Genomic DNA, 25,365 nt, shown 5'->3' on the forward strand with positions numbered 1-25,365 from the left:
GAATACTTAAATGGTCATTTAATGAACAATGTGCCGTGGGACTTGGGAGAGTTTCCTTGTTCAATAAGAGAAAAAGCCTTCAGTGTTATAAAATTCATCCTTGGATTGCGTAATCTCATGTGGCGCCCTATACTCAATGCTTTTCTCACAATCTGCCTTACACAATGGTATATGGAGCTGTTTAAAGAAAGTACATATAAGCTTTAATAAATAATCAGGCTAAGAAAAAGGAGATATTTGTTGATATTTTATTTCTAGAATGTGGGAAAACTCAAAAAAAGGTCTTTATCATTTCATTAATCACAAAAAAGTACTAAATTAATTATAATTGAAAGGAAAAGTTTACACGAAACCATAAAGACTCATTTTGTCTTCTCTTCTCCCTGCAATAAGACAAAAATATATTAAGTACTAATAAAATGAAAAGATATAGAAGGTAACTGGTTCTATTATTTTATATCAGAATATTACATGCTTAAGAAAGTCTTTATGACATTCTCTGCAGCCTTTGAGAGAATCCAAAATAATTTTGAGTTAGTTGAGTCATTAATTTAACATTGTAAATATAACTTTGTTCCAATGTTTTTAAAATATACTTTTTAAAATTAATTGTATTATTTTTAAATGAAACATTTAATAGTAGCTTTAGCATGTATCTCACAGGATTTGATATGTGGGGAAAATCAACATTATATTTAGCTCTCTCTGAATTTTTTGTTACCTGAATGCAATTTAAATTCCCAAAGCAGCACGAATTTTTGAAATCATTTTGGGACCCTAAAAATTAAGAACAAATAAGAATCATCAAAGGAAGGGATGCATGATAGTGTAAACTCTATTATCCGGGAGTGTATTTACAAGTTTGCAGATGAACTGAGTTAAAAATAAAGATTGCACATCTCCAATACCAGCAAGTAGGGACAATGGAAGTCAGAGAGAGGAAACATCCACCCATATCAAAAGCAGATTTTGTTTTTCCTGTACCAATCCCCAAATCCTCACCAATCCTCACCCCTCTCCCTTTTCTCCACAAATCCTAGTTAATTATAAACTAAAAATTTTGCCGAGAAAACGCTGCTATTATTTGCTAATGCTCTCTGCATCTAAATAAATGTTTTCTCAAATCAGAGGACAGTATTTTTTTTTTTGCATCACATTTATCAGAAAAAAAATTTACATCACATCCATTTTATCAGTTGTTTTATCTAATTTGATTTTGCCCTGCCAACCTCTCCCACCCCACACCCATATTGATGTGAAAACCAATTATCTTACTTGTAGGGAAAATTTCTATGTTTTGAAATGCTATATATCTTTAGAGTTCACATATAATAAAACATCCAAACATTTATAAGAGTCAGATAAAATTGGTAAAATGTCTGAGTCACAGAATATCTTTTAAAGCTATACTGATGTCACTGGTGTTTATGGCAGCAGTGCTCGTGATTTCCAACGGATGGAGGTGGCCCAAGGGTACAATGACTGCGGAATGGAAGAAGAAACTGTGGTGTTTACATAAAATGGACTGCTGAGTAGCTGCAAGAAAGACTGAAGTTGTGAGGCATGCAACTAGGTGAATAAACCTTGAGGACAGTATGTTGAATGAAATGCCAGAAACAGAAAGACAAATATTATCATGCCTCACTCATATGGACTAACTACAATATACAAAATTGGGGAATTGAAGTCAAGAGCATGGATGATCAGGTTGGGATCTGTTGTAAAGACTCCTAGATTGTGAGTCATATTTATTCTGGAGTTGTCACTGTTATTTCCAAATACTGAGATACTGAGCTATCTATGTATAACCTGACCATTCCCTGAAACTTCAGGTATTTATGTGACACTTGAGACACAGAGTTAAAGCTCTGAAGCTATGAAAATCAGCATTATCCCATATAGTAGGTGTTAAAAAAAACTTGAAATAGTGATCAGACTTTGACTAGAGATATGAATGAAGCTGATCTGGACAGGACTAAGTTAAAACAGAATACAGGGTAAAGGATGATATGGCCTATACTTTAAAACTTCAACTCGTATGCGAGACCAAAGGAAAAGATGTTTATTTGGTACAAAATTTATATTGTGGGTGGCGCATTATCTAATTTAACTTTCATGGTCAGTTTATTCAAGCACTGTAATTCCATGGACTCGTGAATAGGGCATGAGATCTTGTTGGTGTGTCCAATTAGTGTGATCCCCAATATATCCCAGAGTAATTTGATAGAGAAGGAAATAGTATCTGCAAAGTGCCCTTGAAGGACTGGAGAGAAAGGAGGAAATATCCAACTTCCTACCTGGGGAATTTCTGATATTCTTGCAAGCAAGTGGGGTCAACCAATTTAATGGCCTGCGCCCTTGATCTTAGGGCTTGCTTCTATGACACTTATTTCTGCAAAGGAGAAGCTAAACCTGCTTATAATCATGCTTAAGAATCATCCCCAGAAAACTTCTTCTGTTGCTCAGATGTGGCCTCTCTCTCTAAGCTAACTTGGCAAGTGAACTCACTACCCTCCCTACCCCCTTCATGGGACATGACTCCCAGGGGTGTAAATCTCCCTAGCAATGAGCGACAAGATCCCCAGTGATGAGCCAGGACCCAGAATCACGGGATTGAGAAAGTTTTCTTGACCAAACAGAAGAAGAGAAAAATGAGACAAAATAAAGCTTCAGTAACTGAGAGTGGTTTCAATAGCTGAGAGATTTCAGAGTCAAGAGGTTATCCTGGAAGTTATTCTTATTCATTACATAAATAGCCCTTTTTAGTTTATGGTGTATTAGAGTGGCTAGAGGGAAGTACTTGGAACTGTTGAACTATATTCCAGTAACCTTGATTCTTGAAGATGATTGTATAACTATATGGCTTTTACAGTGTGACTATGTGATTGTGAAAATCTTGTGTCTGATACTCCCTTAATACAGGATATAGACAAATGAGTGAAAAATAAAGACAAAAAATAAATAAATGTAGCAGGGGCTAAAAAAAATTGGGTAGATTGAAATATTGTGGTCAATGAGAAGGAGAGGTAAGGGGTGTGGGATGTACAAGCTTTTTTTTTCTTTTTATTTCTTTTTCTGGAGTGATGCAAATTTTCTAAGAATGGTCATGGTGATGAATACACAGCTATGTGATGATATGGTGAACCACTGATAGTGTTCTTTGGATGGACTCTATGTGTGTGAAGACAGCTCAGTAAAAATATTTTTAAAATATATAGTGATATAATATTCAAGTATATTTAGTAATATAAAATAAAAGCTTGCAAAATGTAGCCAATTACAAACCCAACTAAGATAACTAAATAATTAGGTTAAGTTAATTCCTAATTACTGCTCTGTTGATATATAAAGGCATATTCCTAAATCAAGTTCATAACTCTTTAAAAATATTTTCTATAAACATTTCCCTGATATTCCTGTTTGCAGAATTATTTTTCTGTTGAATCTTTTTAATTCATTTAGCTGAATTGATAAATTTTAGATGGAAACTGTCCAATTTATTACCAAATTATACCAATTAGTTGGGTATTCCCTTTATAGTTTTCTCCACCAGGTAAAAACTAAAAATTACTAAATCTCTTAAATTTTTAAAATTATAATTCATCCTAACATTTAGTTACAGGAAATTTATGATTTTTTTAAATTAAAATTGTTTAATGAATGCCTAAATAAACTTTAAATCTTTGTGCATTATTTTAAAGTTGTCCATCCGTGGGTTGTTCTTTCCATTGTTCACTACAGAAATTCCTGTAGCAAGTATTGTCAGTGTGAAAATGAGCAGCACATACCTCTTCTGCAAAGCAGCCATCTTGTTCCTGGTCTTGGCAGCACTTCTCCAATAGGCCAGAGAAATCTGGCATGATGGCCTCAAGTTGTTCCTCTGTTATTTGTGGTTTTTGCTTCACAAGTTTAATGAGAAACCTATAATTTAAAACAAGCAAAATACAAAAAAAGTCTGGTATGCCGTGGAATTTTTCTAAGGCCCTTCTAATTACGGCTTTTCAGACCCTAGCCCTCTTTCTCTAAGCCCTCACCCAACCACTCCATCCCCATGCTCAGCACGGACACCTTGACTAATACTTTCACCAGGAAAACTGAGGCTGGAAATAGGCAAGGGTTCCACTGGTCTCAACTTGTGTAGATTAGAAATGAAAGATCATTTCAGACTTCTTCTGCATTAATAATTGATGAAATATGGTCTTTTCTTTGCCTGCTAGTAATAGCCTTTCCCATTCATTCTTCTAAAGAATATCTCACCCATACTTAAAGCCCAAGATCTGTCTCACTTTCCAAACTCCAGACATTCACAATTATCACACCCTTATCTGAATGCTGGCACTTTTTTTTAATTAGCAGTTAGAATTCTGCTAACTGCCTGTGCTATTCGTTTAACAATCCTTCCATGTTGGCATTAGTGTTGACCTGGGGAATACAGGAGCTTTGCTGGAGGAATTGGAATTCTTAAGTAACTTTGAAACATACCTTGACTTTTATTTATTTCTTTCTTTATTTATTTTTGCATGGGCAGGCACCAGGAATCAAACCCTGGTCTTTGGCATGGCAGGTGAGAATTCTGCCACTGAGCCACAATCACACTGCTCGAAACATGCCTTGATTTTAGTAGAGAAAAAGGGAGAACAGGTTTTCCAAAATGAAGGAAGACCATGGACAAAGCATGTGAGCATTCAACTGTATGAGAGTTTTGAGAATGTGGGACTTTCATCACCACTGCCGTGAGAATGCCTCCTATGTGAACTGAAATGTGTATCACTTTTGGACAGACATACTGTGTGGTTGATTCCAACTTTATGGTTATTCTTTTCAAAGCATAAACAGTGTAAAATAAGGCTCAACAGTCTTTCTAGCACTTGAAATGGAAGCACCCAGAATTACTGCGAAGATCTATTTCCCCAAAATAAATTGCCCAATTTAAGTGACCCCAGAAAGCATCACAAGAATAGTTACAACTGAAGCTAATTTACAGAGAGGAAATTGTCTGCCCCTCTGAATTTTTACAAACCTATTTCCCAAGGAGACAACTGAGGCAAAACTATTTTGAAAGACATCATAAGTGCTTTGAGATAATAATGCCATAACAGTGACCCAAAGAGTATTAAGTATGAAAAGAAGCCGCAACGACTAGGTGATTGTCAGTCTTCTCCATCCTAGCAAGTTCTTACTCTTGCTTCATCGTTTGCAGTGCTAGACCCTGAGCTTGGCACAGATCCTTATGGAAGAGGAACTTGGCAGCAGAGAATGATGGAGGGATGTATGTTTCATCCGTCACCAAGTTGCTGAAGCATGGTCTCCTGTTGGCATATGAGGAAGTGCAGCACTGGCCAAAACTGGGGTTTATAGAAGCCACTTCGTGCCTGATACATAATTGTCCATTAAGTTCGTCAGCCTTAAGTAAGAGAGAAAAGAAAGAGAAGAGATTGGACATTAGCCCCACAGTTGATTCAGGTTTCCAGAAAACTGTCACAATAATTTTTAATGTTCAGTTCCTTATAATTAATGTTCCAGGAAATTGTTGTCTTTGAGTAGGGTCATCTGCTGCCATATTCTGTTCAGCCATTTTTTTTGCAATAAACCTCAGCATTTAACAACGGATATTCCATATGTGATATTGACAACAGCTCTTTCAGCTGCTTCTGTTTTATTAGATACATGCTCCCAGTTACATATACATTTCTAAAAGAAGAAGAAGACTCTGTCCTAACCTAAGGAAATCAATATACAGCTTACTTTGTCCATATACATCTAAATGAGCCTTCCATTTTACTTTTAGTATACAGAGAATCAGGCCTTTCTCTTAAACATTTTATATACATAAACACATAAATATCACTTATATGCATATTATATATAATTAAACAATATACATTTGCATAAATATATTGGTATCCACATAATATGCATGTATCTGTATATAAATATATATATATATATATATAGCTAATACATAATCCTAACTGAGAAGAAATAGAACCAAAGTGTGTGTCTGAGTGTTAAAGGCTTTCCCGAGGTAGAGTCCTTCTATCTTCCATCCTTCAGAGCTATTTTCTCAACCTCTAGCAAGCACTTTGAACATGGCAGCTACCATATCTTGTAGGCACTCTATGTATCAGGACCAGTATTAATTGAGTTACACAGAGTACCTCAATTAAGTCAGCCATCCTTTGAAGATGGTACAATCTTTATTCTCCAATTTCTGATGACAAAACTCAAGCTCAGTGAAATTAGTAACTTGCCCAAGGTAACATGACTAACTAGAAGTGAAAGTGGGATGGGAGTGTAAGCAGAACCTGCACTCCTGAAACTTTACATCACCCTGCTTCCCTATATCCTTCTAACATGTGCAATTCCAGTCAATGATGAAGACAATGCTTAACTCCTGGCCTTTGGTGAAAAATCCTAAAACATGTGAAAAATCCTGAAACGTGAAGACTGGAGACTACTTCCTCATCATCAGAAAGAAGAGAAGAGAAAAAGTAAATATACAATTTTGCCCACACTTTTAACTTTAAGGGCAAAATAATGAAAAAGCAATTCATCCCATAATCACTTGTATGACACTAGTGGCATTAGGAAATAAAGATTATTGTTGTAAACTAACTATAAAGTCATTTTAATATTCAGAACAGGTGACTGCAAATGATTGCCAAAGGGAACAAATTTTATTCAACATGGTAATACAATAACACAAGAATATTATGTTACAAATTGAAACACAAAAGCTAGAAGGTAAGTACTGCTAAAAATAAAATAACTAATTTTAGTCTATCAAAGGTGAGGCTTTTTAAAACATGAAAGAAATATTCAGTGAATGCAAAGAGGAAATCATTAGCTGAATAATTTGTTGGTCGTTCTCTCTTTTCTGCACATAATGCTAGCTCAGGCATTGTTGAATAAACTGGTTGTGTTTCCACCAGCCATTTTAGAAGGACAGGAAGCCTTACCACATGCCAGTCATTCAGAGTTGGATTCTCATACCCCCCTCAACTGGAATGCATTAAATAATCCCAGTAAAACCATCTCTACTTTTGTTTTTACCATCTCTCCCAAATGGGAATGATGAGGCTTTTCCGGTAAAGTAAGGCAGAAAGGAGATGAGACTAAATAAAACGGGTACTCACTGCTCTTTCACCGCAGGCCGATTGTTTGTCCTCCTCGAGCTGGCAACAAGCGGCTGCTGCAGCAGCCATTTTCCTGGTGATGGCTATCAGTTCTGGAGTGGTCAGCTGAGGGGCTTTCTTGGTGTAAGCAACAAGAAACCTGAAAGAAGTATTTGACATCAAGTCCTGGTGAGACTCTTGTGAGTTTTTTCTTCTCAAAGACCCTCTATGCCAACTGGTTCTGACTTCAGGAAGGATGAGGTCAGTGCATTGGTCTCTGCCACGTGCTTTTTGGACCATCTTTTGAGATGCATTTACTCTAAGAACCAATTGCTATATTCCTATTATACCAACATACCATATTGGGAAGGGACACTTGGCAGAGACTGACTCTTGTTCCCAACATCAAAAACTTCATTGATTTTAACGCTGATCTGTTGGTATCTTAATTATCACAGAATAGATATCTTTACTAATCAGACGTCACAGGTCATTTTTGTTGCTCCCTAAAAAGGGACAGGAAAGGCTGCCTTCACGGGAAAGTAGAGGGGAGGGGGAGCTTGAATTGGCAGGTTCCACTGATTTCCAATCCAAAACAGAGACTGAAAGTCTCAATTAGCCGTGAGTCACTAATTCATGTTATTTCTCTCTTCTGTTAATAACTTAAAATCACTAAAAATACAATTTGCAAAGACATACACATTGTGTAAGTGATATTCTCCTAAGTTCTGGAACAGCCCACAGCTTCGCTTTGCCAGTGCCTGGCTCTCCTGAACGTATTTCTCCAACTCTTCTTCCTGAAAATACAAACATTATTGCATGCATTATTTTCCCTTCCTGGACATTTAACTTTGCGTGTCAAAATTGACCGATATTAGTTTATTCTATCAGTCTTAGGGGTTTTTTAGTATATGAGAATTAAAACAAGTGGACTTTATGGAAAGTAAGTTTAAAACTTTGTGATTCACAAAATTATTTGATGGCAGAACTCAGTATTTGAATAAAGAGTTACAGTTCTTTCTGCACAATATTCTTGTCTTTCTGGAACTATTGAAAATTAATATCATCTTTCCAGTGTGATCCAGAGAATTTTGGTTATAATTTTTCTTTCTAAAGCAAGACACTGATTTCTGATTATTAGTAAATAACTAACTAATTAGTAGATACAACTATCTAACTACTAGCTAATAACTAGATGCTTTCAAACAAACAAAGGATTTTTAATGGATGATATCAATCCTATTCTTCAGATTCTCCCTAAAATCTATAGGGACTTACCCCTTTATCCTGACATTCAAGAGGATTTTCAGACTGGGAGCAGTTCTCCAATAACCTCCGGTATCCTTCAACAACTCTTAGAATTACTGAAACAGCAAACTCAGTATGTGTTTTCGAATATTCATAAGTAAATCTAAAATGCATGGGAAAAAAAAAGAACTAAGAGACTTTAAAATGAACTATCAAGAGCCAATATTTCCCTAATTCTCCCTATGTAATATGGTTTGCAGAAGTTAAAATTCAAACAAGTAAACTTGGAAATCAAATATGATTTGACTATATGAATGGCAAAACTATTCATGCAAACTATAATCCCTCAAAGTGTCACATAAAATAGCATTTTGTTCTCTTTTGGGACTCTCACTTTGGCTTTCCAGTTATGTGCTTTGCATTTAATCATTCAACATGTATTTTTCCCAGTATCTATTCTAAGATGGCATTGTTTAAACCACTATGGATTTAAGGATTTGTTAGATAAAATCCCTGCCCTCCAAATCATACAATATAGAGAGACCATCAGAAATAATCAAGAAATAGGTCACCTAATTTCAGGTACTGATAAATCAATAAAGAGAAATAAAGAATGATGAAAGAGAGGGAAGGAGTAACACAAGGAAAGGTCACTAATTTAGAGCCTGTGTGAAGAAAAGCCTCTTTGGGCAGCTAATACTAAACAGTGATCTGGGTAAAGGAAGACATACAGGGTCAGGTGGAGAGCACTCTCAGCTGAGAAAATCTTGCTGCAAAGAATTTTCTACTTGAAGAATTCCTTCTACTGAGCAAACAACTAGCTTTAGATGTATATGGATTTGTAGACTTATAGATAATTTCTGAACCTACTAACTGCATCCCCAAGCAATAGAAATAAGTTAGTAGTCTAAATTGTGACTGTGTGTTTCTTAAATCTGGACTTTGTTATTTAGCACTACAAATAATGTGTGAAAGCCCAATTTTAATGCAACAATAGAGACATAAGGTTGCACAAATCCTCTTACAATAGTGTCCATGGATACATGCTGTGCAGTAAAGGAAAATGTATTAACTTGAATGCATGTTTCCCTTAGAGGCAAATAGCATGATAACATGGTTGTTGATACAATATCAATTATATAATAACAAACTATGACACTGAAAATGTCTCTCAAACTGCCTTGATTGTCTTACAAAAATAAAGCATGTATTCAGTAAACATCAGATAAAACATTCCAATAAAAGTCCTTCTGTCTAGCATTATTTATTGAGCTAGATTTGGAAGGAAAGTTTTTTAAACATGCACAGTGAAAGAACACATTCTTATTTATGAGCTCTTCTTATTATAAAAATACTCACATCCTATTTGAAAGCACATGGAGGAGTTTATGAGTAGTCTAGGCATTGAAGACAATGCTTCTGATTCCAGAGAAGTTTATACAAAATAAAACACAGCTTCATAAGCAAGGCAGTTAATAACAGAAAAAAGGTGAAAGCAACACCATCAAAATTGAACTCCCTAGACACTTATTCCCTACAATATCTACTTAAATAAACTTTGACTCAGAATATTCCCACATCAGCCTCTCATACTAAACCAAAAAATTATAGCCATCACTCCCTATTTCAACATAGTTAGCCACATAATAGTCTTAACTTATTTGATCATGTATCAATAGTACATTACCTTGCCAAGAACAGATCTTTTTCCACTGAAGAAAATTGGCTGAAATCTCTATCTCCTAAAAACCTGTATAGATTTGGAGATAAGCCTTCGGGTTTGTCATCATTTTCTGCACGAACTATACATTGAATGAGTTCAAGTGTGGGCAACTTGCAGCATTCTACTATTTTGCTTGACAGAGTATCTTGTTGAGAACATATATAGGACATAATTTCTTGCTGTAGGAAAAATAAAGTGTAAGTTTCAAACCTCAGGGCCAGCTCTAGGTATGAAAGGAACTAAGGGGACGGGAGAGAAGGAAGGAGAAGAAGAAAGAAGGAAGAAAAGGGGGAGGGGTGGGGGAGGGAAGAAAAAGGAAGAAGAAGGAAGGCATTTTACCTTGTCTTCCACTTTACTGCTTTCTCCACACATTGTCTTTCCTCACTCCTTTGTACCCACCCTTCTTTTCATAGTTGTCATAGTTTCGTAGTTGTCAGCTAAACCTACCACTTATTTTACTAGGTAACTTTTAAAAACAAAGGAGAAATGGCATGCCGTTCCATGCACATTCTTCTATTAGTATTCAAATTTGCAATTCTACCAGATTTGTTGCTGAGGTCATAACATGTAAACAAACTTTCTGCTCCTTCTTCCACAGAACAAGTTGCAGTGACTCAGTGTGGTCTCAGGGGGCAGTACATAATGAAATAACAGTGCACCTAAGTGGCCAGATGGAGGCAGAGTTTACACATCCCTGCTATGGGATTTAAAATTCTATGCCTTCTCAACAGGGACAATTAGAACCCATATTCAATTTATTAAAATCCAATTCACATACCACACTGCAATTAACTTTTCCACTTTAAAGCAAAAGGGAGATTATGAGTTCCAAATATTGAAAATTATTTTTTAATGATTATACAATTAGTGAAACTGTCAAAGAAAGAACAAGAAAACCAACTACAAGGAAAGACAAATAGTGTTTGCTTATATCCCTAGTATGCAGGCAGACACTCCTAGAAGGAAAACATGAGTGAAGTATTAAGGGCTGTACTTAGGTTGGTCTTTCCATTTGTCTTCCCCAACTCCTCACCCAGATTCTCACCCTCAGGGCTCCCTGAAGCCTGGGCTTCTTGTTGACCTCCAACACTATCTCTCCCAAAGCACCAAGGGAATAGGCTGAAGTGAGCACTTTGTCTTCACTTCTGGAAACAACATTCCAACCCAGGTTATCAAGCTATTTGAAACCTCAGAGGAGTGTTTCAAGCCTCCTTGAAGAGGAGGGCACATCACAAGGGACTAGGGAGGGAGTCATTTGGGGATAGACCTCTCGGAAGTCTAAGCTGACCTAAAATAGACCAGTGGGACACTGCATAAATCCCTGCTACAGCGTCTTGCTCAAGGAATTTGTTGTTCATTTTCTTGTTGGATGTTGTTTTAATTCTCTTAGAGTTCTTTATTCACATTTCTGATTGGAATGGCTCCTTTTTTAATGATGACAAAAGTTTCTTGTATTATTTTGTTGCATTCATTCATTCAACAAACTACAATAGAGTGCCTTCTATATGCCAAGTATTATCCTGGAAACCTATGAGGATAAGAGTAAACTAAAGACAGTCCCTATCCTAAAAAGGTCACTCAGTCTTCTCTCTCGCATCAGACTATAAATCCTTAAATCCTTCAACTGCGTCCTAATTATAGATGTCTTTCACACCTGGATATGTGAATCCATATGTGAAATGGATTCACATATTCATTTACATGGATAGCACATTAAAAAGTACTCAATAAACTCAAACGGACATTTGCACACCAATATTTATAGCAGCGTTATTTACAATTGCAAAGAGATGGAAACAGCCAAAATGTTCATCAACAGACGAGTGGCTAAACAAACTGTGGTATATACATACGATGGAATATTATGCAGCTTTAAGACAGACTAAACTTATGAAGCATGTAATAACATGGATGGACCTAGAGAACATTATGCTGAGTGAGTCTAGCCCAAAACTAAAGGACAAATACTGTAAGGTCCCACTGATGTGAACCGACATTTGAGAATCAGCTTGGAATATATCATTGGTAACAGAGTCCAGCAGGAGTTAGAAACAGGGTAAGATAATGGGTAATTGGAGCTGAAGGGATACAGACTGTGCAGCAGGACCAGATACAAAAACTCAAAAATGGACAGCACAATAATACCTAATTGTAAAGTAATCATGTTAAAACACTGAATGAAGCTGCATCCGAGCTATAGGTTTTTGTTTTGTTTTGTTTTGTTTTGTTTTGTTCTCACTATTATTACTTTTATTTTTTTTCTCTATATTAACATTCTATATCTTTTTCTGTTGTGTTGCTAGTTCTTCTAAACCGATGCAAATGTACTAAGAAACGATGATCATGCATCTATGTGATGATGTTAAGAATTACTGATTGCATATGTAAAATGGTATGATTTCTAAATGCTGGGTTAATTTCTTTTTTTCCGTTAGTTAAAAAAAAAAAAAGTACTCAATATATCTTTGCCAAATGAAAGAATGAAAAGATGGAAACATGAATACATTAAAAGGAAATAGTCCATCCCCAAATCCTATGTGGAGGTTTCCAGAGAAGTTACCAGCTCATTTAGAAGTAAGAATTGAAAGAGTCCTGGTCTCACAAAAGGGGCATCTCCTAAGTGAAAGGCAGGATCGACAAAAAATGGCTTACGCTTTACTGTAATCAGGGACTCTATAACTTTACTCAGTCCACTAATAACCATCGTCTGTGACCAACTCAAGTCAAACCACCTTCACTCTTTTTGAACAAGGAGGGAAAAAGAATGAAAAGTTGCCACAAGAAATTCCAGGAAGCAAAAATATATCATATTTAGAAAGCAAGGTCTTTTACCTCATGCTGCAGACACTCCAGCACATTTCCTTTGCAGCATTGCTCATGCGTGTGGGACAAATCCAGGACTAGTTTCTGAATTTCAGTAAAATTAGCTTTGGAAAACTTTTGACTCAATTTAATAAGGATCCTGTGGAGGAAAAAAAGGACAGAAGTCCATCTTGCTTTTCTCTCAAAATTAAATAATATCTACAGAATATTGATATAGATGGAGCTCCAAAGATGAGGAATTGAAATGTCCTTGTTTACAAACAGAAGGAAATGTCTTCTAAATCTACTGAATTACAGACCAATCTTTCAAAGCAGTCTCTTTTAAACTCTGACCTGGCCACACAAGTGGCATGGAAGTAATTTATCTTTCCCTGAAAACTTTCCTTAGAATTGATTCCTGGTGCCTGCCCAAGCAACAAAAAACTTTCCTTAGAATTGAGATGAAACCTGTCCCTTTTTGTAGTTCATCATGAGTGCTAGGAATTCAGGATCATTGTAGTGAGTGAGTGGAAAAGATTTAAAGTACAATCAGTTAAGATATGTACGTTCATTAGCATAATGGTCATTTTTTTACTCAGAAGGGGAAAAAAACTTCTGAAAATTCAGTGAGGTGTGCATATGTACAAATCAAAGAAAGGAGAAAAACATGGAGCAGACAAAATATTTCAGACATATCAAGAACCCAAGCCACAAAAAAAAAAAAAAAAAAAGAATCCAAGCCATGTTATGTGGTCCAAAAGGGAAGTAAGAAATAAAAATACTTTTTTCTTCTCTATATTGTATTAAATTTTAACTGATGTCCTTAGAACAACTGGTATAGTTGCTGCTACTGTTGAAGATGAATTTTCTTTATAAATTTAGAAGATTTAACATCTATCACTTATGCACATCAAATGAGAAAGTAATTATAACAATACCTTAATTTAAATAAATTTAAACAAAGTTAATGAATGAATCTTGAAATTTCTAACAGATTTGGAGGGTAAAGCCTAAATCTGATCTTATCTAAGAAGAGACTAGTATCTCTTAAAATTTAATCCATGATTAAAAATTTTCATCTAGATCTCTGCTGTATACAATATTTTAGTGTGTCTGGATTTATGCAAAGTCTGAATTTGCATACTTAATACTCTTTAGTTAGCAGCTTAAATATTTTCCTAACACTCTAACCTATCCCAATAAAATAGATTGAAGATTACTTTAAATAAGCTATGTAATTTAAAATTTTCTGGTGGCCGCTTTAAAATTTTTTCTGAGAGATAACATTCGCTTTAACATATTTTGTTTAACCCAATATAGCAAAATATTACCAAGTTAATAGGTAATCAACACAACAGCATATTCATGAGATCTTTAGTGTGTATTATACACTTACAGCATGATATCTTCTTTGTCTTAGCCAAATACTCAGTAGTCACATGTGGCCAGTGGCAGCTAGGCTGGACAGCACTGCTCTAACCATTGGTAATTCAGATTCTTACATCTAATCTTACCGTCTCAATTGTCAGGCTACAGATACTTAGAGTTTGCTGACATAGTAGAGAAACAGGCGTGATAAAAATAAATCATGACAGGGAACTGGAAAACTGAGTTCTAATGGCCAGCAATGTGGTCTTGAGGAACTTGCTTTGATCTCCCTGGGACTTAGGTTACTCAAGCATAAATATGAAGAGGCTGAATTAGTTGATTCACCTTGGAGGTTGTTATTTATATCCTTCATCCTAATAACAAAGATAGAGGCATAGATGATGGATGAATGAATGAATGGATGATAGATAAATACGTAGATAGATAGACAAATAATAGATAGATATAGATGGATGGATGGATGGATGGATAGATAGATAGGTAGGTAAAGGATAGATGAGAGAGAGAGAATCAAGGAAAAGGGAGAAACCATGTATGGTAAATGTAAATCTTAGTATGGCCAACTGAAAAGCTCCAAATTTGCCTTTGAGTTTGCAATAGCCGGGACAAGAAAACCAACTCCAATGGTTACATTGTTTTCATCAGATAGAATACATGCTAGTTCCTCAATGATAAGAGTGTTTTTCTTATGATATTAGATTGTACTACTATTGCCTCAAATGAACATTTTAATAGGCAGCAATGTTTGACAGAATGAACCGTATAGCAAATTGGGAAGCAGAATTAATATAAATAATTTCTTGTTCAGCTAAAAGTATTAAATGATATGCAGTGAGATCTAATCTATAGAAGCCTGGTAAACATGGTTTAATGATAAGCTATAATATGATTGCAGGCCAGAAATTAAGTATGTAGAAGAGATGTAAATACTATAATCCTTAAATGTGTTCTCTAAGAATTATTTCAGTTGGGCTTTAGTAAATGTTAAAAATCACACAGGAGATCTGTTAATTTCCTTCCAGTTATAAGATTCTATTATTTTAATTTAATTCATCCACATTAAAATAGACCTCATTTGCCGTAACAGCAAAAATCAGAAAAATGATTTCAAATTGCAAAAGCAATCCATGCAAATCATATCTTCCTCCCTAAAAAAGATAGAGCTAAAACTTACATATCTTGGAAGGTTTGGGGTCCAAAATTTCTCATTATTGCACATGTATGTTGATTTAACGAGCTACTTTCTCTTAATTCTTTTGTAATTGATGTTGTCTGGAAATAGAAGAAACAAGTTGTCAAGGAAACTTATACTTTTTTTCACAGACTTTAATAATTAGAAAACCAAAATATATAGGAAAAACATTAATATAACTTATGCAAAATCTTAACATAACTAAAATAACATAAAATATAGGATTTTATATTAAAAAATATAAATGCCATGCATTTTTGTATAACTTTATTCACTAATTCATTCATTCACTTAGTATATATGCTTCTATATCAGACATATTTATTTAAAATACTCTTTTTTTGCATGGGCAGGCACCAAGAATCGAACCCAGATCCTAGAACTCTGCCTGTTAAGCTACCGTGACCTGCCCTATTTAAAAATATTTTGAAAACAAAATTATTGTAACTTTCATATTTAGGATAATTGATGAATAACTGTACTTTTAAATAGCTTAAGATAGATTGTAGTCTGCTAATTTCTTAAATGCCTGCTCAGTCCCAAGGTACAATTGCATCACAATTGACATTCTGCCAATAGACAAATTCTTAAGAAATTTTGTTATAGAACTTTTGATAGCAAGTGATTAATTGTGATTATTTGTAGATGATATTATTCTAGCTCTCTAAACCTAAGAAAGTTATTCATTTCTTTAAACCTAAATTTCCCTGTTTGTTAAATTAAAATAATACACTTCAAGATTGTTCTACAGATTAAAAGAAATAATGAATATAAAGCATTCAGTATAGATTGTAATGGATTAAAAAGTGTCCCGCTAAAAAGATATATTGAATTCTTAATCCGCGGTACTTCAGAAAGTGACCTTATTTGGAAATTAGGTTGCAACAGAGGAAATCAGGCAAATTAAAAAGAAGTCATTTTAATCCAATATGATGGTGGTCCTTACAAGAAGAGGAAATTTAAACAGAGACAAAGAGAGGCGACAGGGATAACACCCTGGATTGCTGGGAAACTGCCAGAAGTTAAAAGAGGCATGCAACAGATTCTTCCAGACAGATTTCAAAGGACACATAGCCCTGCTAACACCTTGATTTTGGACTTCTAGCTTCCAGAACTGCAAGACAATAGATTTCTGTTGTCTAAGCCACCCAGCTTGTGCTATCCTGTTACAGGAGATCCAGAAAATTAAGACAGATCTTTTTCACTTTTTTATTTTATTATTATTATTATTTTGGCTTCCTCTCTCTCCTCTGTCTCCTCCTCCTAATCTTTCTCTCCATTTTCCTTCACTTCATTCTTTCATCCTCTACTCCTCTCTCTCTCTGTTTTATTTTTTATCATCTCCCCTCTGTCTTTCCTTCTTAATCCCACCAAACTCACTTCCTGAATAGTAAAATATACGTTGACTGAACTAAGAAATGAATGAATTAAACAGAACAAATCCAATATTTAGCATGCAAAAACATATTTATATTTTAACTTTGTTTTGTTGTAATGAATCACAGTCAGATTAAGACATTATATATCAGGTTAATATTCACACAAATATACCTTTGCTTGGAAGCATTCAACTGCATTTTCGACTTTGCAGCAAGATGGAATTATTTTGTCATAGAGAGCAGCCAAATAAAGAATTGTGGGTGCATACAGGAAGGGATGCCTTCTTGCAATCTCATAGATGTATCTGTGAAATGAAATAGAGCCATAAGATTTACAAATGCATAAAAAGATTAGTAGTGCTTGAGATTAGACTCTGGAATTTGTTTCAAGATTCAGATAAAGAAATGCATTTGACTCTTTCTTTACTGTATTTCTACAGGAAAACCGGTCATGTTTTTCCATTTGCTGTCAACAGTTTTCCTAACTAAAGATCCTCATGAAAAATTTGTAAGGAAAGCAGACTCTTTATCATTGCAGAATGGAATTATCCCCTTTGGCAGTCTCCACCACAGAGATGCTCTAAATGCAGGCTGTCTATTTTGCTGATCTAAGTAACATGGAAGACAGTAGTGATTAGGAATTAGATACAGCTTCCCCTACAGAAAACCTGAGTTCAAATCCCAGCTGTGACCTCAGCCAACTGTTTCAACCACCTAAGCCCCAATTTTATCAGCTGCAAAATGGGAAGAAGGAGAACAAAGAGGAAGAGATGGAGAAGATGTCAAAGGTTGTTTGTAAGTATTAATCAGCCTGTCATTCCTGAATATCTAATTTTTTTTTAATTTCCAGGCAATCTGGTGAGCAAGAAACACCAACTATTTGGCACTCAGTAATTATTTTATGCAATACTAATATAATTTTGAAGGTAAAACTCAAAGATAAGAAAGGAAATGACAAGGTGCATTTCAGGAAAAGAAATAGTTTGTGTGTCTGGCTTGTGGTCTATGCTGCATTTAGCATGCTGTGGAAACTGTTGCACATTGTTGTTTCTCTAATTTGCTACCCAAGGCCTCCCCAGATGCAACACCAAACATTGTTTTTTCATTCCTGTGCTTAAGCATCCATCTAAAACTTGCAGAAACACTAGATCATGCTTGGTACTGCTCCCTTTCTGGGATTTTCACCAGCCTTTAAACTGGACCCTTACCGGTTCATGAATGTCTTCCGGTTTTCTTCGTATGCTTTACAACTTGTGACAGGTTCTGGAACCTGGAAGGGTGGGATGGATGCCCGAGCTGCCTTTTTACGTGCTAGCAGACAACTGTGTCTTTCCTCCTCACTTTTGCTGCAGCAATCTGAAAGTCCGTACTTTTCAGTAATTTCCTCCTCATGACAGATTTCTTCCAGAAAAGCAGAGAGCTAATAGAAAAGATTTATTTTTAATGATAGACAATTATTCTACTTAAAATGTCTATAAAACACATGAAAAGTTTTCTAATATCCATAATCAGAAATATTGGGAAAATAATACCCCATATGAATTTCAATATATTTAGTTTCAATCTCAAGAAATAGCTTCCTTTGATGCCTTTTTAGAAATGAAAATTTAGTTGCTAAGCTTTGACTTTTAAACAAAATTATTTTCTTTTGAAAGGGAAATGTCGATGCAATATTTTGGCCACTACCAAAATTTTGAATTATTTTCATGTTTGTGTTGTATGTTACCAACAGTTTTTCTCCATAATAAATAAACTTTACATTTTTATATAAATCATGCTTCAGACATGGGTACTCATTCAATATGGTATTCTTATGACAAGACATTGATCTAAAATTGGATATTAATTCAGAAAAAATGAAAATTTTTGATAAAATAAAAATAGTATCAAACACTTCTCATGGGGCCATAATTCAGATTTAGCTTAAAGTGTTTTAAAATGCACATGCTTCCTTCTTTGCTGCCTTGGAATCAGACATCTGACATCAAAATCAGATGTCCACACCAACATTCCAAATAAAACCTCTCAGAAATATATGTTTTGTTCATCTCAAGGAATTTATTATTCAGCTTTTATAAATGCCAATGTTCAGAGAATCCTCAAAATCTTGAGTAAGACTTCCAATTCCTAACCCACATAAAAATCATGCCACTGGACCACGGTGGCCCAGCAGGCAAGAATGCTTGCCTGCCATGCCAGAGGACCCGGGTTCGACTCCCGGTGCCTGCCCATGTAAAAAAAAAAAAAAAAGTAAAACAAACAAATAAACAAAAAAAAAAGAATTAAGACCCACCTGATTGAGTTGGGTCACATCTAAAAAAGAAAAAAGAAAAAAATCATGCCACTTAGTTTGGACATAAAGTTGCAACAGGAAAGGTATTTTTGCTCAATTTGTACACATTTTTAGAAGCTTATGAGAACAAGACAAAAGTACAGATGCAAAATGTGTACTTTTTAAAATTAAATCGTAGATTTCAGAGTTGGAGAGCACTTTAATAATATCTTTAAAAAGGTATCTCAGGCCCGCAACAGTGGCTCAGTGGCAGAGTTCTCACCTACCATGCTGGAGACTGGGTTTGATTCCCGGTGTCTGCCCATGTTTAAGAAAAAAAAAAATGCATCACTTTACCATATGCAAATACATTGTCTTTTGGCCATTTCATCAACCCCACCATGACAGAATTCTCTGGCCATTTTTGTCCCCAAGCTAGAGACCTCTAATCATTATTAAGATTTTTCAATATTGAGATGAAACAAGCATAAAACTTATTTATAGAGTGTCTGCATTGGGACACCCTTATAGTAAAAAGTACTGGTCATTTATGTCAAATTCCGATTTAACTGGCCACCTTGCTCTCTTTTGTTGTAGCTGTTTGCTAAATCTGGCCACCATAACTACGTGCCATGTACCTCACATTCACAGTAACAGTAGTGTGTGGTAAAATGAAGTCACTGAGAGTGTTAGTTCTGGAGCCATGTTATCTGGTTTAAATCCTGTTTCTGTCAGTTTTTGGTTTCCTTAAGAAAATCTCTTAACCTCTCTGTGCCTGTTTCCTCACCAGGAAGAATAGCATCTGTCTTCTAGGATTACTGTGAAGATTTAATAAAGATTTAAAATCTGTAAGCAAAGTTGACATTTGCCAATAAGCCTCAGCCAGGGTCTCTTCTGACATCCATTCTAATTTGCCCATGCTCCCCTGTATCATAAAATATTTTAAATATCAGTCTACATGTAACATTTCTTAGAATAGTGTCCATCATACTATAATTGCCTAATAAAAATTGCTATTATAAAAATCCTCATGATAACCCTGAAATGGGAGCAATTATTATCCCTTATTTTTAGATAAGGAAACAAGATCAATAAGTAGTATGTCCTTAGTCACCCATATAACCATAGTTCAGAACTTTAGCATTTAGCCACCAAGCTTTTATTATCTTTGCAATAGCCACCCGTTATTTTCTTTTTTGCCCTCTTCAGTAATACAGAATTATTCTAATCCCACTTTCATGCAATAGCTTCTCAAATATTTTAATGTATCTCTAATTCCATCCCCGTAGCTTCTCTTCTGCATACTAAATTTTGGTCAAATATCACAGTGCTTTGTTATTTACTCACCTGGTTTTCTAAACACCCTGTAGAATGCTCACTGCCAGAAGATTTCTCAATTACATCCACCACATCCTTCACCATTCTGCCTAAGTCTTTATAAGTGGCTTCTTGAATAAACTGGGCAAAAAATATGGTAGCTCTGAAATAAAAAACACATACAGATCCTTAAAGTGTTGCTTATATGGAGCCTGTTTTTCTCATGTATAACTGTTTTCTTATTTGTTTGTTTTGTTTTCTGTTTATATTATGAGAAGACAGGGGATGGCTTCTGCTAAAACTTTACGTGAGATTAGTTTCTAGTTGTCCAGGGAAGAATTTCAGAATTCCTTATGTCTCCTTCCACAGTAAATGTGCATACAGCGGTTAAAAGTCAAAATAAATGGATTTCCCATAAGAAGTAATTCCTCTTTTGTGGTCACCTAACCCCTACAAAGCACCCACAATTGAGTGCATCTATAGTCCATGTGGCTTCTTTTAAAAGTGAGTAATTAGACCTCTACCTATGAATATTCCTAGCATGCTCAAGTTCTGATCTAAAACTACTGTGCTCACATGTGGCCCAAAGCAGTGGTCATGCAGGTTTCTATGTGCAAGCAATAGCAGGAGCACACTACTTTAAATTCCTCCCTAGAAACCTTAGAAATAAGGAATGGAAAGCCAGCATTCAAAAGAACAAAATAACTTCTACAAGCAATATCTCACCTAGATATAGAAACTAGAATATCTCACCTCCTGTGATTTGCCTTTAGGATTTTAGTAGCCTATAGATGGGAACTACAGTAATATCATCTTATTGTTTTTAATTAGAAATATTCCTAAACGGTTGTTGCTGATGAGACACTAGTCTTCAGTTTTTATGATTCAATTTAATTTATTTATTAATCATTTGAACCTTTTTGGTTTGCCTCATGGAACATCAAGGAATCTAGAAGTTAATATCTAAAGCATTGGCCATCGGGTAAGCTTCTTCAAAATAAATTTTTTACTTAATATAAACAACTTTTTTGGTATTGTCTAACTGGTTTTGTACCTTAAAAACTCTTATACTTATCCACATTTCATTTGAGTACCTAACTAAAGTTATCGTTGATTTCCATACTTGAAGTTCATTTATACAGAATACTTACAGGTCAACTAAATCCATCTCTGCAGAACATGGGGAAGAATCCAGTATGGAAGCTGGAAAGCAAAATATATTCACAACTAAATAACTGTGTTCACTGCAGCCAAAAAAGTAATTGTTACCTGTAAATGTATTTCAGTTAGAATTATGCAATTTTATAAATTAGAAGGCATTAGGAATCACTTATCCAAACATCTTAATTTTGTACTTGAAAAAATTTAGGAAACTAAGAAACAAAGTTAACAAGAATAACTTATAGCAGACCTAGCACTAAAATTCAGATTTTACATCTTCCAAATGTTTGGATTTCCCCTTTATGGGACACTCTAATTGGCCTGAAAATGTCACGGTTAACTATATATTGAGTCATCCATTTGAAAATGATTATACCAGTTTGCTTGCCCAATCATATCCTAGTCACGGTATTTCTTCTTCAAACATTCAAATATATGATCCATTTTTCTGAAGGAAAAAAGCAAGATTTTTATTTTATCAATTTTGTGGGTTTTACACATGAAGGAGCTAAGGTTGTGGCCTAGTGTATGTTTATGTATATTTGTGAAGCTAAATGAATACAGATTAAAGATGTAATGTACATAAAATTAATTCAGTGTGGAACATATGAGCCATTTATATACATAATATTCAGTACTATTATGATCTTGCAAACCTCTCTTCTAAAGTTACAAGTTTAATCATTCATTTCAAATATACCCACCAATGAAGTAGTTTTCCTCTCTAGGGAAAAATAAGTATGATAAATAAATGAAGGCATGAATGAATATTTGCAAAATTAAGAATTTTAAGAGGTTTGATAGACAAAAAAGGAAGAGAGGAAAACAGAAAATATCTTACCTATTCCATATGCATTTTTATGCATTGTTCTGGGTTCAGTAAAATTTAGTAGGAAAATTACAAAAATTGATACCACCCACTTCATGGTTGTAAGTTTTTTTTTTCTTATTAGCAGTGGTGTGTGCAGACTATTGAAAATCATGTTGAAGTTCTTTTATACCCTTTTCAAATGCGTTGCCTGTTAACTAGTAACCTTCTGTGGGTATATGTTACTTTATTTCCTTATGTTGAAAATGGGGCAATTTGCCAATAATTAACAGCACAGGAATTGTTTGTATTTTATGTTCAAGGACACAGACCTCTTTGTGTAGAAAAATAAACTTTGCAAATTCTTTACATTTGCAAATATTCTTCTCAAACTACTGAGTATTCAAAGAGATAATTATCCCCTAAGTTACAGAAAAATAAATTCCTTTCAAATGAAAAAAGTTAATGGGGCTTTTAAAATTTATTAAAGTTAAAAAATAGAAGACATCGGGCTTGGTATGAATTCCAATTAAATACATTAATTCAGTAAAAAATATTAATATCATATACCAAGCAGAGGACACATTGACCAACTCAGAATCTTTGTTGGAAAGTACTTTACTTGATTATGCTGTTGCTGTTTAACTCAAAAATGATTTTCAGCTAATTTTTATGTCAATAAGGTACATTTTAAAATATTTAGCAAACTTTGTATAGCTTAGTGTAGAAAAGTTACAGCACAAATCCTGGTGAACTGAGTCTTAAGATAATTTAATTCATTACAAAGTAATTTTTGCATGTGTGTCAAAATTGTGAAGGCAGTTAGCTGTTCATTCAGCTACCCAAGATGGTTGTGTTGATACCAAATAAAAGGCGCTTATAAACGCCACCTGATTTTACGAGTGGCTTTCCTCATATATTCCCTATCAGTGGAGGTTCTCAACCTTGGCTGCACATTAGAATCACTGGGGTATCGTCTAAAATTCCCAACACTAGACTGCACCCCAGACCAATTAAATCAGAATCTTTGGAGCTGGGACCCAGACCTAGTTCCACGGTGGTCCACTGTTCTAAAGCCGGATGATCTGTGGCGGGAAATTCATTAAATACATATTGTATGTTCATATGCAGTTACCAAAATAATAGTCTAGAGTAATTATTTGGGAATATGTTCACACATATGTTCATATTACTAAGTGGAAAACCGGAAAAAAAACAATATATGCAGAATGATCTTGCCCCCACTTCCAAAATAATATAGTTTAAAACATAAGAAGAATAGCTACAAAACTTTAAGATTGAGTTTCTCTGGATGGTAGGGTTAAGAGTGAATTTTATTCTCTACATATATATGTACTTCTTTTCAAAAGTTATTAAATGAAGATGATACATAATTTACAAAATTAAGATGAAAAAATAGAGTATATTTATTAAAAAATTGACCTGAGTGCAAACTGCTGGAGCATGCAATTTAATCAAGTTTATCGCTGCATTTTTACTGAAATTTCTAGTACTTCTAGTAGATATAAGGATTTATGATATCATAAAGAAGTTCTTCAGTGCTGGTCCAGTAATATTTTCATTCACTTGTTCACTTTTGTTGGTTTTCTGCTATGTGCTGCCTTAGATTTTGTCTCATTAGAAGCAAGTCAACAAGATGAGAGAGAGTATACTGGGAGGAGTTACCTTGAGAAATACCAAACATTAAGAGACAGGTGATAAAGAGGAGCTTTGAACCACAGTTTGTATACTAACTGCAAATAATCCTCAATCTATATCTGTCATTGCTCAAAGTTTGGTCCTAAGTGCATAGTCCACATCAAAAGCTTTTCCACTGCTCTAATTCTGATCCTATTTACTTTTGCGTACATCTATGAAACTGCTCAGTAGTAACATAACATGGTAAACTGAACTTTGGTATGAAACAGATTCTAATCTCGGCTGTGTCAATTAGCAGCTATAAGACCATTAGTCAAGTAATTTAATCTCTTTTAATCTTAAATTTCTCACATATATAATGAAAATGTTAATATTTTCCCTGATGTATTTTGAATTTTAGATGGAATAATGTATGTAAAGTGTCTGAAACCTAACACATATTTTCTTAAAAAGTAACATCAATAATTATCATAATTAATATTGGTATTTTTATTAAATGCTAAATGTATTTTTCTTCAAAGCAGTTGAGCTGTACATGTGGGCTCCTAGAAAATGCCTTATGTTCTGATAATACTGAATTGCTCACTCTTTCTTGAAGAGGTTTCACTTGTATTTATTGGTTTCATTAATTGGTTTTTTAAAAGTTTGTATCTTTTGAATCTCTTCTCCCTTTCTCCATACACACTTGTAAAAAATTTAACCATCTTTTGAGGTCTATTCAAATAATTCTCCATCCATATATTTATGATTACTCCCTAACTAGAGAAGAGCCCTTACAACTCTGACAACTTTAACAGCTTCCAGATAATTTTCTCATGATATGTCTCATTTGACCTTATATCACTGTCATTTGTAAGCTTATGTAATCCTTCCTCGATAGTTAACTTATTGGATTCAAGCCCTCGCCTTTCTGATGAGTGTGATGCAAAGTGCAATGCCTGGTACAGAGCAGAACCTTTATAAACAGAATTAAGTGCCACTGAATCCGATTGTTGTAGTTAGGATGCATGCACGAATTGTCCTCTTTCATTAAATTGACCCAAATGAATGGCATATCTCTTATGCCTTCATCAACACAGAACAGTGATAAAATGTCTACCTATATCTTCTCTGCTATTCAGGGACTAGATGTCCCAGGAGGGATTTGAGAAGGGAATAGTCTTAAAGGTTCTTGGAGGGAAGTCAATGAACCTAGTTGCAAGCTGTACGACTTAAAACAAACTCTACAGACCAGATATAACCCAAATATCGGCAGGATGGAGGTCCCCAAAGTCCTCCAGCCCAGTAAGATCATCTTGTT

At 34.8% G+C, this 25,365-nt stretch overlaps 1 protein-coding gene across 1 annotated transcript; it reads right to left on the reverse strand.

The window, feature by feature from the left end:
- Positions 1 to 245: 245 nt before the first annotated feature.
- On the reverse strand, positions 246 to 22,524 carry LOC143667986 (alpha-fetoprotein-like). Its single transcript, XM_077142425.1, has 15 exons — positions 22,440 to 22,524; positions 21,589 to 21,640; positions 20,468 to 20,600; positions 18,057 to 18,268; positions 17,021 to 17,153; positions 15,452 to 15,549; positions 12,919 to 13,048; positions 10,051 to 10,265; positions 8,394 to 8,526; positions 7,815 to 7,912; positions 7,137 to 7,275; positions 5,181 to 5,404; positions 3,789 to 3,921; positions 722 to 777; positions 246 to 383 (listed from the first exon to the last, which is right to left on the reverse strand). The coding sequence occupies exons 1-14, from the start codon at positions 22,522 to 22,524 to the stop codon at positions 733 to 735; spliced, it is 1,830 nt and encodes a 609-aa protein (XP_076998540.1). The 3' UTR covers positions 246 to 383; positions 722 to 732.
- Positions 22,525 to 25,365: the final 2,841 nt, after the last annotated feature.

Source organism: Tamandua tetradactyla, chromosome 24 (assembly GCF_023851605.1).
Source record: "Tamandua tetradactyla isolate mTamTet1 chromosome 24, mTamTet1.pri, whole genome shotgun sequence".
NCBI lineage: Eukaryota > Metazoa > Chordata > Mammalia > Pilosa > Myrmecophagidae > Tamandua > Tamandua tetradactyla.